At 40.6% G+C, this 15,421-nt stretch overlaps 1 protein-coding gene across 3 annotated transcripts in view; it reads left to right on the top strand.

Moving 5' to 3' along the window:
- LOC103465092 (cadherin-4-like) overlaps window positions 1–7,375 on the top strand; it is a 321,198-nt gene extending 313,823 nt beyond the window's left edge. For all 3 annotated transcript variants that reach the window (XM_008409644.3, XM_008409643.3, XM_008409645.3), the window contains 2 exons: window positions 2,174–2,338; window positions 4,278–7,375. In XM_008409644.3, the coding sequence (XP_008407866.1) occupies window positions 2,174–2,338; window positions 4,278–4,484 (372 nt within the window). In that variant the 3' untranslated portion in view covers window positions 4,485–7,375. The remainder of the gene's footprint in view (window positions 1–2,173; window positions 2,339–4,277) is intronic.
- The last annotated feature ends 8,046 nt before the right edge of the window (window positions 7,376–15,421 follow it).

Below are 15,421 nucleotides of genomic sequence, written 5' to 3'. Positions count from 1 at the left end.
TCAGCATGAACCAGCAACCATTTGGGTTCTGAAAAGAAAAGGCACTGACAAGCTTAAGATTCCTGCTGATTTCTTCAGGCAGAATAAACACCATGCGTTTTTTTTTTTTTTTTTTTTTTGGTTCTTTTTCTTCACACAAACCTCATCTTATTAATTCTGATTTGTTGTGCAGGTTAAAAAAGTTTTATGTAAATAAAAAAATTCAATATTGTTATTTTCAAGCTCAGCACAGAGAAAATAAAATGAAAGTGAAAGGAAAGAAAACAACATAAAGGCGAAACACAGATAAGGTCTGCTTTTTTTTGTCTGTGAAGCCTTTTGTTAGGTACGATGCGAAATACAAAGTTTAAACAAATATCTAAAAAGTGAGCCATACTTTTGTTGGTTGACAACCATGTCTTTCCAGCCATTTTTATGCTATGCTAAATATGTTGAAGTTTAGGAATGTGAAGCTGCATATTCCTTTGTCCTCTACAGCCTGGCTATTTTCTACGTAATTAAAGTCCCTGAACCCCAGAGAGCCGAATTCAGTGCAGACAGTTAAATAAATAAATGTTGTTTTGATTCTCACTTATTTCCAACACCTACACACACCAATATGTGGAGAGTAAAAAGACGCGAGCAACAGATGGCTGTGGTCCTCGCAGGCCTCTTTGCACTGACGTGCCTGGATGAAGATTTAATGGGTACCGTATTTTCCGCACTATAAGGCGCACCTGAAAACCTTCAATTTCCTCAAAAGCCGACAGTGCGCCTTATAACCCAGTGCGCCTTATATATGGACCATTATTGAGCCACAACAGGTCTAGCAACTATGGTAAGCAGCTGCCGACTTCATTTTCCCCCGTAGAAGAAGAAACGCGCAGCGCATGCTGGGATAGTTGTCGGAACGCTGGTTTGTAATCTATAAATAAAGTTTGACTGACCTATCTACCTACCGATCGTGTAGAATCAGGTCATCTGCAGGTCATTTAGCACCACGTTCTCCACCAACATGCTGTGCGCGAATGGAGAAGGGTGACCATTGTCCGGCCACGCCCCGGCCCAGTCGCGGAAGGCTCTCCTCGCCGACCGGAGTCGGACTGTTTTGTTGATATTCACTTTAGTGCAGCTCCATCTAGTGGATGCATAACGTAACTCCAGCCTCTCCTGCAGCGTCTTTTCTATGCGCCTTATAATGCGGTGCGCCTTATATATGAAAAGTTTTCAAATAGGCCATTCATTGAAGGTGCGCCTTATAATCCGGGGCGCTTTATAGTGCGGAAAATACGGTATATTTATGAATCATATGTAGGATAACAGTAAAGAGATAAACTACCTGTTCTGTTTCTTTTGAATTAATTAGTGTGGGGAAAGAAAGTTTTAAAGAGAAAATTATGGGAGGACAAGAAAACTAAAAGATTGGAAGGATTTCCAACCGGAGGAGTGTATCTTAATGTAAACTCTACAGCGGTTGATTTTAGGCCAAATCAAGATCATTAAAAATGTATTGATTTAAAAAAACAGTAATGAACAAATTCTTAAAAATATTAATAAAAATCTGTGTCTGTATTCAATAAGTATTTTTTAAAGATAAATTATTATATATATATATATCTTTTCACATTCATTTCAATCTCCAGGAATTCACGATTGTTTTTGTGACTTTCTTTTATAAATCATAGACTATCGAGATATTTCCAAAAAAATGCTAGCGAAATTTCCGCTTATGTATGACGACTTTCGTTACCACGGCGATCACAGCAGAAGCAACACTGCCATCTGCAGGTGGGAGTTGGTCACTTAAACTCAATGTTTTTGACCATTTTTGTGGAAAATTTGCCATAAACTGACAACAAAATGCGCATTAGCACAACAAAATGTGGGAGATCTGCTGATTTTACATGAAGTTCCACAATCTCGGAATCACAGAATACTAGAAGGACTGATTTAATTGGTTGATAAAATAATATTTAAACACTATTATTTTGAAGATTCAGTTTATGTCACCTCCTGTGTCCCCTTGAGTCTAGAGGGCCAAATAAAAAGTCATGGACGGCCAGATTTGAGTTTGACACTGAATACGTACTATTCTCTTCACGAAGAATTCTATGATTGTTGTATTTTTGTGATTTTTTTCTGATCCTCCTTACCGATTTTAATCTCAATTTTTCTCTCTGGTCGTTTCATCCAGGACTACGACCTGAGCCAGCTGCAGCAGCCAGAGTCTCTGGACCACATCATCAGCAAGCCAACGGGAGTGCGCCGGGTCGATGAGAGGCCTGTGATTGCTGAGTCGCAGTACCCCATCAGACCCAGCGTGCCCCACCCGGGGGACATAGGAGACTTCATAAACGACGTAGGTTTTTAGGTCGACACCTTCTGTCAACGTCTTCTGGGATCCATGACTTAAAAATGTATCGTACATCCATGTTTTTATGGTGGGCACCTGTTTTTATACTTAAGACTAATTATGCCGTCATAACGGTTTATGGCTAATATAAAGCGATTTTCCTTCTGTTGTGAGAGTTGAGTTTCTGCCAGCAGCGTTCCTGGTGGAGGCGTTTGTTCTGCTTCTCAATCAGCTTTCAGCCGATGATGGATCATTAGAAGCCTTCCCGGTGGGTGAGCCGGAGAAGAGGAGTTTACCACATTCTTTAAAGTCAACTGCACCCATGAATCTACTTTCCCAGCTGGATAACCAGCTCCTGAAAACACTCATTTTTGTATTTCACAGGAAAAACTCTTGTAGGAGGACAGGTTCTCAGTGTTCTGGATTGTTTGGTCTGTTTTTAAGGGCTGGACAAGTATGGAAAAAGACAAAAATCAGACAAGAAAAGAAAAGATTTGTGTTTTCAGAGTTTTCCTTTCTTCCTTCTCTTTGGTTTTAGCAGGTTGAATGTTTTGAAGAAAATCTTCCACACATCCGAAGTTAGGTCTCGTATTTAAACTTTAAAACTGGGCTTAAAAGGACTGAGTAGCTTGGAAATTCAAGTTTGGAAAAGTAAGTAATTTGGACATGAAGAATATATGGCTTCCCTTGGGTTTGAATATCCTTAATGCATTTGAAGGATGAGCACTTTAAAAAAAAAAAAAAAAACTCCAAAGTGGCATTAAAGAGCATTTTGCCATCTCCGTGTGTCTTTTGAAAGCACCTATGCAGCCAGGAGGGTACTTGTGCTACATCAAGTTGGCATGGTGGGTCCAGGGAATGAAGTAGTAATGACAAGTAGTTTGTGCCACCGGCTAGCAGCAGTATTTAAAAGCATGAATAAGACCCAGAAATAATTTCCAGTCAAAGAGTGAGAAGGTGGGAAATATATGTACCTTAAATTTTGAGCAGCCAACAATCGGGATTACCGCACTGTTTTTTTCTCGATAATCTTTTTATACGAAGAGCAAGACACTTCTGCCATTTTAAAGTAGTCGTAGATGCGTGGGATTTATCTGTCTCCACTTCTGACTTCTGAGGTGCTGGAAGGAGTACCAATACCTTGGTGGGGTATTGACGGAAATGCTTTGGAAATGACGTTCTGGTTTTTGAAACATTGATATAAATGCGTCTGCATGGGTTAACAACATACATCCAGCAACAACATCAGATGTTCTTGTTGTTCTCTTGGAATGGTAGTTGTAGATCATAAAATTAAGTCTTCTTCAGCCATCAGTGCAGGAAGCTCCTTATTTTGGGGAAATTGGAATCTGGGATTTTATAGAAGAGCTTTGGATTCGGCATGTTCAAATGACAACTTTTTACGAACTGTGCGCTGAAAAAAATTACAAAATCAAACCGTCATCCTCCAACTACTACTACTACTTCCTGTTGCCTTTTTTGTCGTTTCTGCCAGAAGTAACATCTGTGGGCACGTGACTTGTGTTTCCATTGTAGTTTTGCAAAACACATCTAATTTGATACGGACGGAAACGGCAACAAACTTCTACCCAAATAGTTCCACCAGGGCCTGGCGTTGAGTTCGGCCAACCAAGGCCTGGGTTTGTAAATTACTCTGTGGCTAGAAAACAAGTACAAAACATCAGTTTCTTGTTTTTATCCTGTAACTTTGTTTGATGTGCTGTCCTTGACTAAATAATTGTGAATTGAATTGAATTAATGAAAACATCACAATTGAAAAATTGCGTTTTGCTCCTCTAGAAAGACCAACTCTCAGGTTTTTTTGCCATTCCAGAAAGGCTCCTAATTATTTAGTTTTGTTTTCACAGCAAAACTAAGCACAAATTGCTTATGCGAGCTCTGGTCTCACGTAAGCAATTTCCTTCTTCTCTCTTTACGGCTTCAGGGTCTGAGGGCCGCCGACAACGACCCCACCGCCCCACCGTACGACTCCCTGCTGGTGTTCGACTATGAGGGTAGCGGTTCGACCGCCGGCTCCGTCAGCTCGCTCAACTCCACCAGCTCAGGAGACCAGGACTACGACTACCTCAACGACTGGGGTCCGCGTTTCAAGAAGCTGGCAGACCTCTACGGGGGAGGAGAGGACGACTGAGAGTGGGGCGCAGGGGTGGTGAGGGTGGGGCGGGCTGTGGCAGGGGTCTGGAGAGGCAGGAACGGTCGAGAGAGGATGTAAAGCACCTGACAACACAAAGAGACCTGAGAGGAACGGACCCTTTTCCACGGGCTGCAGTAGTCGGCCGAGCCCGCAGACGTGAACTCCGCTGCAATGCAACTGTATTCTGGCTTTATGGTTTTTAGTGCCGAGTTTGTAGTGTGACATTTTCAGTTTTTCTCCTTTTTCTTTTTTTCCCGTTCTCTCGCCACGCTGGACCTGGATTCCTCCGGGGACGAATCAAGGCGGGCCGCGAGACACACGAGTAGTAAATTTTGTGCTTTGATTGATTGTTGAAAACAAAACTATCTCCGGCTTTAGTCTCACACTGAAGAGAATGTTTTTATTTGGGAGGAAAAGAGGGGGAAGGGGGCGCTCACCGACTCTCTCTTTAACTCTTTGTCAACTTGAATTTCCTTAGAACAGAAGCACTGTCATTTTATAAAGTGCCTTTTGTGGTGTGTTTTTGTATCAGACTCCTGCTATCTCAGGATTGGTTGCTGTTCGTGCAGTACAACGGGGGCGACGCGCTCTGTCGTTTCCCCCGTCATCCTCAGACCAGCCCTGCCCGTCTCTTTTTTTTTTTTTGTCCTCGCCCAATCGCAGACATGCAAACAGCCCCGGCAGCCTGTCCCTGAGAGGGAGGACGCAAACCAGGGCGGACTACCGGACCCCATAACCCATCGAGTTAAAGAGTTGTCGAGGGAGGGTTGGACCACCCTCTTCTCCAAGAACCTGCTCAGTCCATTAGCATCCTCCCCAAACCCCCAAAAACCCTTGTCAACCCAGCGTCAACATTTTTTTATACATGTTGGGGGTTTTATAATTTATTGGAGAATGCTTGCCTTTCTTCTGTGGACTCATGAGGTTTTAAGGAGCCTTTGTGTTGAGACGCTTGCCTGCCCCTTGTATGGTTTTGTGTTGCTAACTCCACAGTGTAAAGCTTGACGTAGGCATGATTCGATTAGTCGGAAAAACGTTGATCGAGGGGAACTCAAATGACTCGGAACGAAGACGCCTGAAGAAGATTCTTTTGGTCGCCTTGAACATTCCTGTTTATTCTTTTTGTTTGTTTTTTGTTTAGGCCGACAAAGCTATTAAAAGGTGCATGTTTTTTTTTTTTTTTATTATTTTGGTTTGGTTTGGTTTTTTCTTTTCTGCAGATGTTTTACTCAAAGCACTTGTTACTCTGTGGTGAGAATGTGAAAATAGTCAGCAGAAACTATATGAATATACTCTGTATAAAGACACTGAGAAAATAAAAAAAATACTGTAAAATACGTATTTTTCAAGTATCAATGACGTATAGCAGGGAAAATAAGTATTGACACTGGTCTGCGTTTTGTCAGGAGATAGATGCATAACGGGCCTGTCACATTGTAATTCATTGCAGACGTTGGTAGTTATCCACGTAAACTAAAAGCATGCAAAGAAATCCAAACTAATTTCAGTTTTTACACAGAAACTCTGCTCTTTATCGATTCAAATGTTTTGAGTTAGCTGATTTAGTCCTAATTGATGAAAAGGGGTTTTATCACCATTGTATCACAAGATCTTCACAACCTCCATGTGGTAAATATACTAATTGGTTTGGTTTATAAACTTATTTCTGAACTTATAAATGTTCTTGTCAGCAATGTTTGGGGGCATTTACTAAAAGTGAGAGGAACATTATTTTATTTTTAAACCAGTCATGACCATATCCTCTTCTGATAAAACAAATTACATTTAAAAGAACTTGGAATTAGCAGGTCAAGTCATTCTCAAAAATGATTAGTGGATTTAAATAAAATGGTCTCTATGCACGTGCAATGCACAAGACTCCACTGAAGAAGGAAAATCATGTTTTATGTTTGCTGCAGATCAATTGTGAAAGCCCCGAGAACATAGCCTAGTCAAAGTTTTTGGACTCTTTGGATGCCACCATGACACATTTGGAGGAGGAATGGCACTGCGTTCGCACCAAACGCACCACAAAAAACTGCCGTTTTGGGGTGGAAACATCATGTCAGAATTTGATCATCTGAAGATTTAACGTGGGTGGATTTTTTTTCTTTTTAAGCAAGGCGATTATCCTAAACACACAACCATGAAAACACTCAATGGGTTTCAGGAGAGAAAATTATCTAGTTACTCTGTTGACTGGAGAAGTCAGCCTTAAATCCAATTAAAAATCTCTGGGAAAATGTACAGGTGAGAGCAAAGGAGATGCTTTAAAATTATTTGAAGACGTGTCAAAATCTCACCTGAGCATGCGACTATTTTCTCTACACACAAAGCGACTTAAAGCAGTCCGAACCCACAAGAGGCTGTTTTGTTATGTACGGACAAATTCCATGGATCGTGTACAACAAACTATTTTTGACTTCTTTGTTTTTATTTTTGTGGATTGCCTGCGTTACTCTCATGCCGGTATGCTGATTGTTAAAAATCTTTCCTGAGAAGAAAGTCAACAATACTTATATTCCCTGCTGTAAAGGTTGCTGCTCTCCCTCTCAAGCTCCTCACCGAGCTTTGGTGGCCCGTTCATTTGTAAAAAAAAAAAAAAAATGTGGATCTTCTGTTAAAACACGACTTATTACAAAATGCTTGCTTTTTAAATTTTCTGCTTCAGTTCTGCTAACTTTTTTCCATTTCGCATCTTTTCTATATGAAACATGCCCTATCGTCTGCCTCTGACAGACGCGCTCCCTCGGTCGGCTTCTTGCCTTGGGACGACTCATTAGCCATGCCTGCTGATATTATATTATTCAAGGTACTGGAGTTCTTTTATTTATTCATCTCGATACTGGATGTGCGCTTCAGGAAATAAACAACACATGTTTTGAAAATGTGCCATCTTTTTTTTTTTTTAAATATTCCCTCCACGCATCACCTTCAGGGTTGATGCTGAATTATATATAATGGCCTTGTTTATTCAACGCTGGTCATTTCTTATAGAGTGTTGCTCAAAGCTTTGAATTTCTACGAGCCTATACGATCGTGTTTTGATGAAGTTTTTTTTTTTTTTTTCGTCTCCATCTCCTCTAGCAGCTCTGGCAACATTATTGGCACCTCTGGTAAAGATGTGGAAAATTAATCTTTTATGGTAGTAGCAGCATAATCTCTCTCTCACGCACCAAACAAGAATATGTGAAGCTATAGCTTCACATATTCTGCAATAACCGTAAACGGTTAATCTCATGTAACTGTTTACGTCCATCGCTGCCGTGATTTTTAATGGCTTGTCGCCTGAGCAAGCTTATTCACGTGTGATTTTAATTTCATTTCTTATTTAATGGAAATACCACAATTATGAAATCTTTTTTCCACATCAGAATATCAACAAGGACTTTTTGCACATTTGTAATGGAAACTCGGCTGCGGTAAATTTTACAACCTTCATCCCGATTCGCATGCACTGTTCTAAGTGGCAGGACATCCACTTAGAACAGAAGTATTTCAAAATTATTTCCTCACCCATCCAATTCATTAAATTCAGGTGTTTCAATTACTCCCATTACAAGTGTATGTAATCCAACAACCAGGCATGCAGACCAGAACGGGTCGCTCTCAGGATATCAGAGAGTTCCAAAGTGGAACTAGTTTAAATCGTGAATTTCCCTCTATTAAATATTCTATCTAGAGTTAACTTTAAGTCCATTTACAACACACTTGAAGAGATTGGGAATGAGAGCAACTCAGATACAAAGTGGTAGGTGAGATAAAATAACAGAGGGCGAGACGGCAGATGCTCAGCTGCACAGAGGTCACCTACTTTCTGCAGAGTCAGTAGTTACTGACCTCCAAACGTCACGTAGTCTCCAGGTATATACCTATGTAGATGGAGCGAGTTTGGTGTGGAAGAACTTGACTGATTTAATGCAGAACCGTGACCTCGACCTGGCAGAACGCTTTTGTTGTAAGAGTGGTGATTGGGAGTCGGGCTTTCTCGTCCTACATCTGTCACACAATGCACAAAAGTTACCGCAAACTCACTCCTTAGCTTTGTAGAAAGTCTTCCCTGAATTCTTCAAACTCTCCAAACACTTGCAGAGGGTGGGACTTTATCATATGGACTAAGAATGCAGTCTCACTCATGTGTGAAAAGTCTGACAAGCAATCGCTTTTGGCAATATAGTGCACTGTAAAAATGAGACAGGACTTAATGACCCACCAAATGTGCTTCAAAGTTTCATATTAAGGCCAATACAAAATACTTTTTTTTTTTGACATTTTTACATACATGGTAGTATTGACCCTTTGCTACTACATCACTTAATCATTCAAGGCACCGTGATGGACGTCGGAAGTGAGGGTCGGGAGTATTGATTTTGAGCGACTTAAGTTGTTTTCCCAAGTTATTCTCGTATGTTTACGTGGCTTTTACTTGTTCGAGTCAAACTAATTTGTTTTTGAGAGTACACACCTGGTTGTGGCTCATATTTACAGAAGCTTGAAACAGCTAGCTTAGAAACCGACCTGTACTTCCTCCCTCCTGACGTGTTGATAAAATTACCCACTTTGCCCGAATTCACACCACATGATTTATGTCACTATAAAACAGCGTCTCCCCTTAAACCGAAGCAGCTGTAAAAACGTACAGAAGTCTAGACGCTAATCATTTTTCCCCCATACATGCTAGGCTACATGACGGTGCGGTCGTTTCCATCATGGTTAGATGCGTACCTTCGCCATAATGCGATATTTGATATGTTTCTAATGATACTTATAATATATATGAACGTTAATCTTCTTACCTTGTAAAAAGTCCGTAATTACACCGAGGGCTGCATCTTTCCTCATTAAAAGTTATACAATAAAATGACAAGTTTGGTTTGTATCCTTGTCTCTGTGTGCAGCCGTCTGTGCTGCACAGACAGACCATTTTTACTGCGAAATCAATTAATAAAAGCGACATTAGGCCACCAGATGTGCGTTTTATGTGAGCGCATAGGTTGTTTTTTGACGTCTGTCATGGCGGAGCGGGCAGTTTCTGAGTGAGTGACGCCACGTGCAAAGGGCCAACAAACAGCTTAAAAGTATGAGATTGTGCTGCTTCAATAAAACATGAACTTACTTTAAAGGTTTTAACACAAAAAAGATTTACCAACTTAAAAATCTAACCTCCCTATGTTTTTTTCTCTCCTATAGTGATGTTTTTTAACATCACTACTCCCTTTTTGCACGTGCACTATTTCTTTCCCCGTTGTAAAATGGCGTATTTAGTTAGAGGTGGGATAGACTCTCCGCAAATGATGCTCTTAATCTGTGACCCTTTTGTTTGGGTACCGTCTTCGTTTCGGAACAGTTCACCTATTTCTACTATTTGTTTTCATTGGCGCTTTTACCGCGTCGCCGAGGGAGCGAGGCCCTCTGAGGCGGAGCACCGCAGGCACGCAGGTCAGGAAGTGTGTTTGTGTCCGTTCCTTGTGATTTCAATTAGTCCGCCGAAACGCCCCAAAAAAGGCCCCGCTGGGGACTTAGAGGGGATTTAATCCTCTCCGGCTGTGTGTCTGTCAATTAGCCACACCATTAATCCCCACGGCGTAATCTCATTAGATAGAGCGCCTTTAATGAGACGCCCGGAGAGGAAAGGCAGGAAGACGGGCAGGAGAGAGACCGAGAGAGAGGGAGAAAAATGAGGCTGTGTGGCGTGATGCAGGTAGGCCGTGTGGAGAGGAGAGGTGATTAGTGGGACGGGGGAGAGGGGTCAGCAGAGGGAAGGAGAACCGAGCGCAGCGGGAGCAATGCATAACATTTAGAGAGTGCTTTGGAGGAAAAGCTCACGTGGAGGGGAAGGGAGCGGAGAGATATTTTCTCTGCCCACTGTGGGGGGAAAAATTAGAAACCTGGGCGGTGAAAAGAGTTAAAAAAAAAAACAGGTGTGAGCAGGACTCAATGAAAAGGAAGAAGAACAAAAAACTCCGGAGTTCTTAATGAGAGGTGATTTAATTCCCAGAGTGTCTGGGTAACGACTAATAAACCTAACTTAACCTTTATGGTTGTAAAATAATGAACTCTTCCGCAGGATTGTGGACCTGTGTTAATTAGGTGCGCCATCAGCGGAGGTGGGAAGGTCTGAAATTATAATCAAACCGGGAAGAAGTCATCTCAGTCGCAAGCTGTCAGCAGAAAAGAATATTTAGTTCAAGGACGGGCTCTTTGATGGGCTTAGGTGAAATTTCTTTTTCCTCGTGGCGGAGGAGAGGAAGCTCCAGTTACCCCTCATAACCCCCCCTCCTCTCCGCCCTTCTTCTTGAGAAAGGAGCTTTGCTGCTGGCTTGCAGCCAGAGCCTTGTGTGTTGTAAATAAAGTTCTCTTCTTCAAACATGTCCTAGCCTGGCTTTTTTTTTTTTTTTTCACTCCCCCCCATTTCCTCTCCGGAGTCTCCTGGGCTGACCCAGAGAACAGTTCAATTTGAAAAACACCACGGTTGTGATGTTGGCTGCGTGATCAACCGCTGGTGGTTTTAGTGTTTATGTAGTTATTCCACAGAAGAACAGGCCTGGATGGACGGGCTCTGCTGGCTGGGTGTTTTTTAACATTTTTTATTATTTTTATTTTTTTCTGCTGACACCACTCTCAGCCTGACTTCTTCTGCTATATTTCAGGAGTCTGTCTACAATGAGATCAAAGCACCACAATGGATTTCATGTTCCTCCTGGAGAAAGTATCTGCCGCCTGACGAGTAGTTGTGGTAACACTTTATTTGAAGGGGGGTGAATAAGACTCACATGACACTTTCATAAACATGACATAACGCCTGTCATTGTGGAACATGAATAAGCCTTCATGAATATTTATGACTGTTGTCATAAAGCGTCATTCGGTAAATTACGACACTTTTAATACAATGTTGACGTTATTCAAAATGTCTTTGTTATGACAACTTGACATTAGCCAAGAAATTATTACGGATATAAATTTGTTATAAAAATATTACTGATTGCACTTTAAAAATTAGGTAACTTTATGTTATTAAAGGTAAAGTTTAAACAGTAATGATTTCTTGGTTAATGTCAAGTTGTCATAAAGACATTTTGAATAATGTCAACTTTGTATTAAAAGTGTCATAATTTACTGAATGAGGCTTTATGACAACAGTCATAAATATTCATGAGGGCTTATTCATGTTCATGACAGGTGTTATGTCATGTTTATGAAAGTATCATGTCAGTCTTATTCACCCCCCTTCAAAAAAAGTCTTACCGTAGTTAACAATGATGTGGAGATAATCTACTCCTCCTCCCCCAAAACATCAGCTTAGGCTATCGAAAATACTTTTAAAAACCGCAAAGTTCAATGTAAATTGCAATAAAACTGAACTTCTCTTAATTGGTACTAAATCAACACTAAGTAAACTTAATAACTTCTCCATTTTGGTTGATAGCTCCTCCATTTTTCCCTCCCATCAGGTTAAGAGTCTGGATGTTATCCTCTTCCTTTGCCTCCCATGTCAATAATATCACTCGGTCAGCCTACTTTCATCTCCGAAATATTCATCGTCTCCATCCTTCTCTCACTGCTGCTCTGGTCCACAGGTCACTTCCTGTTTCAGTTACTGTAATCGTCTTCTCTTTGGTCTGCCACAGAAAAACGTCATAAATTACAATCGGTTGAAAATTCAGCCACTCATATCATCACACCTGTTCTCCAACAGCTCCATTGGCTTCCCATCTCATACTTTCCCCCCGATCCTTCACATTGCTACTCCAACCCAAACCCTCAGATCCTCTTCTGGTCTGTTCCCCCTGCCCGTCTAGTCACTTATTGAAAGTGACCTTGAGTGTCCAGAAAGGAACCTCCAAATAAAATGTATTATTATTTATTATTATGTATTTCACTGCGATTTCGTGTGATGAATTGTGGATATTTTTGAAGTGGAAGTGAAGTGATACATGGTTTTCTGGGGACGTTAACAAGGAAAAAAAACTGTAATAAAGAAAACAAACGGTTGCAACTCCGGTAAAATGATGTTAAAGGAAGAAATGTTGCAACGACTTCCTGAAGGCGGAGCGTCGGAAAAACCAGGAGCTTCTTAAAGAGACAGAGACCTTTAAGAGGTCTTTATGCGGTCCAGGTGCAATAATTTGCAAAGTCAGTTTTCTTTTAAGTCATGTCTTGATATGCAACAACTGAAGGTAATATAATTTCTGTGCCTGGAAAATACATAATACTCTTTAAAGTTTTTACAAAGTAGACGCCTATTTGGGAGACACATTCCTCAAATATCCTTTCTAAACATATGTGGTTTGTTTTTATGAGAAAAAAAAATTAATGATCAACAAGTTATTGATAACAATTGGTCCTATAACAATCGGACTTTAATCGACCTTATAATGTCTGAGTTCTACAACAGCATTCGCTCACTGTGCAGAGTTCACCATCTATCGAGCTCCAGGCTCGATATACGTCGGTGAGTTATGCATAATTAATCAGATGATTTGAAATGCTGTAAAATAGACTTCTTCACATAGTGTTTTTGCATTAAAGATGCATGTAGCCCCATATGTCTGTAACATGAAATAAATCAAAAACGCCTCTAAGTATAAACCCACCGAGGAACGATCGCCACTGGCACCGAAACATAAACCCAACAGACTTTGCTCCAGATTTCTCCATAAAACAGTCTACATGTTATCCATAAACCATATCATTGGCTTCAATGGATACAGTATGCAGCATTTTTTGTAGCAGTTTTAGGCTCAGTTGTGATTTTTTTTTACTTTTGAACGTATCTGCTGAAGTGAAAAATGTGTCAGAAAGACAGAGGCGGGCTCTGACATCACATCTTCATGACTGGAAATATTTGTAATAACATCCCCACTGAGTAGTTAGCGCTTTTGTTGCAGAAATCAGGGGTTGTCTCTTAGGACCGTTCTGGGTTGAGTTTGTATGTTCTCCCAGTATGTGTGGGGGTTTGTTTTGACAGGTTCTCCAGTTTAATTTGAGATTCTTTCTATGTTTGACAGTGTGTAACAGGTTTTTTCTTTCTATCCCGCCTCTCATCAGTAGGCTGTCGAAGATCGGCACCATCAACTCTGCAACCTGAACAGCATTAAAGGGGCCTAGAAAATGAATGAACGGTGTTTTCATTCCATTTCGAATGGATCAGCGGACCTCAGTGTAAGTATTAGAAACTGTTTACCTGTTTGTCATAACTGAATGAGATTTATGACATTTTTGCTTGAAACATATTCGAAAGGGTATTTAGAACCTTTAGAGTACCTTCTAAAGGTATGTTGCGTTTTTTTTAGAAGTAATACCCAGACCACACAGTGATACTGATCCTTGAAAGTTTAAAAAGATCCTTGATTCTTTAACTAGCAAACTTTTGTGTGAGGGGTAGCATGTTCTCCTAGCTTGGCCATTGCTCTCCTATGCAATTCCACTCGAATTTCAACAAGACCAATCAGCAAGCAGAAGGAGAAGTTGTGAGCGATGACGTCGATTTTCTTTGCTGTTTTAGAATTGTAGTCTGCCTGTAGTTGTAGCGACGGCAACGGAGGAGGTGAACAAAGCCGTCCAGTCCGTGTTGGCCACGTTACCAAATATTGAGTTAACATGGTTGTTTACAGCGCAGGGCAATTTGCAATAAGCTTCATAGCATCAAGCTAGCGCATTACATACGTCACACCACAGGCAAACGTTAACGATTGAGTAGAATGTAAAACGTCCACAGGGTTTGCACCTCAAGCCAGCAATTGCTTCCCAAAAGCCCAAGGTCCAGATCCTCTGTTCGGACCGACGCATAGAACAAGGGGACAGGCTAATGTTCTTCCTATCCATTTGAGGGTTTTCCCTGGATACTCTCTTCCTTCTACACAGCACAGCACAAGCATGTTGGCCTAGCATAACTCCCCTCCTGCTGGGAAAACTGCTGCACATATTCAATTAATGCTAAGAGATTATTTCTTTGCACCTGAGAGCTTCTTTAGTGGTGTTGAAGGTATAATAGATCTTCCATTCTCATCTGTCCCTCTGTCTATAACTCAGGAGGATCAGCGGTATAATCTGAGTAGTAGCGATCATTCACATTCAGACAAAAAAAGAGGCCAGCTAGTGACTTTTTAAAAGTACTCGCATCTCTTGAACTTTTATGACCGCTTTATTCATTGTGCTTTATTGGGATTTTTTTGTGACCATGCAGCAAAACAGAAAGACCAGACAAGGAGGAGCAGCCACGAAGCGCCATGGTAACTCTGGAGTTCAAGTGAGAGAATCGTTTAACAGGATAGCTTTTTGTTGTGTATTCCTTAAATCTGTCCATTATGGGGAGATTGGCAGGAAGAAAGCTATTGTTAGGGGGAAAGAAAACAGGAATTTCCATTTGCAGTTGGCCATAAAGCATGTGGGAGACGCAGGAAACATTTAGAAGAAGGTGTTTGCAGGCCAGATTAGACAAAAATCAATCTTTTTTTTTTTTTTTTGATCAAGATCAACTTTACTTTCCTCAAGAGGGAATTTGTTTTGCAGCCAGCGAAGAAAAGAACAAACACAACAGACAGAAATACAAAAGTTGCCACCTGTTTCCCTTGACCATACACTCTAAAAAGAAATTAGTTGAACCAGCTTAATTGAATTGCTTCAATTGGTAACAAGCAATTCAATTAAGTTTATCAAACTTAATTTATCAAGTTTAACCAATTCAATATATTATAATCATCCAACTCAATTTGTAACATTTTTTAAACAAATTTATTAAGTATGTTTAAGAATTTAAGTCAGTCTTACTCAAATCATTTAAGTTTCTTCAAATAAAAAAGTAAATTAAATTAGGATCTCTTTTTTCAGGGTTTTTTTGTTTTTTTAGCTGAGGCAGCCTTTATTTGAGCGTAGTTATTCAGGAAAGGGGTTAATGACAGAAAGGAAGACCTGCAGCTCCGGTCATCAGG

The sequence above is a fragment of the Poecilia reticulata genome, chromosome 5 (assembly GCF_904066995.2).
Source record: "Poecilia reticulata chromosome 5, P_reticulata-male-v2, whole genome shotgun sequence".
In the NCBI taxonomy this organism is placed as follows: domain Eukaryota; kingdom Metazoa; phylum Chordata; class Actinopteri; order Cyprinodontiformes; family Poeciliidae; genus Poecilia; species Poecilia reticulata.
The sequence above is the reverse complement of the archived record's forward strand: the minus strand, read 5'-3'. Positions and strand labels throughout refer to the sequence as shown.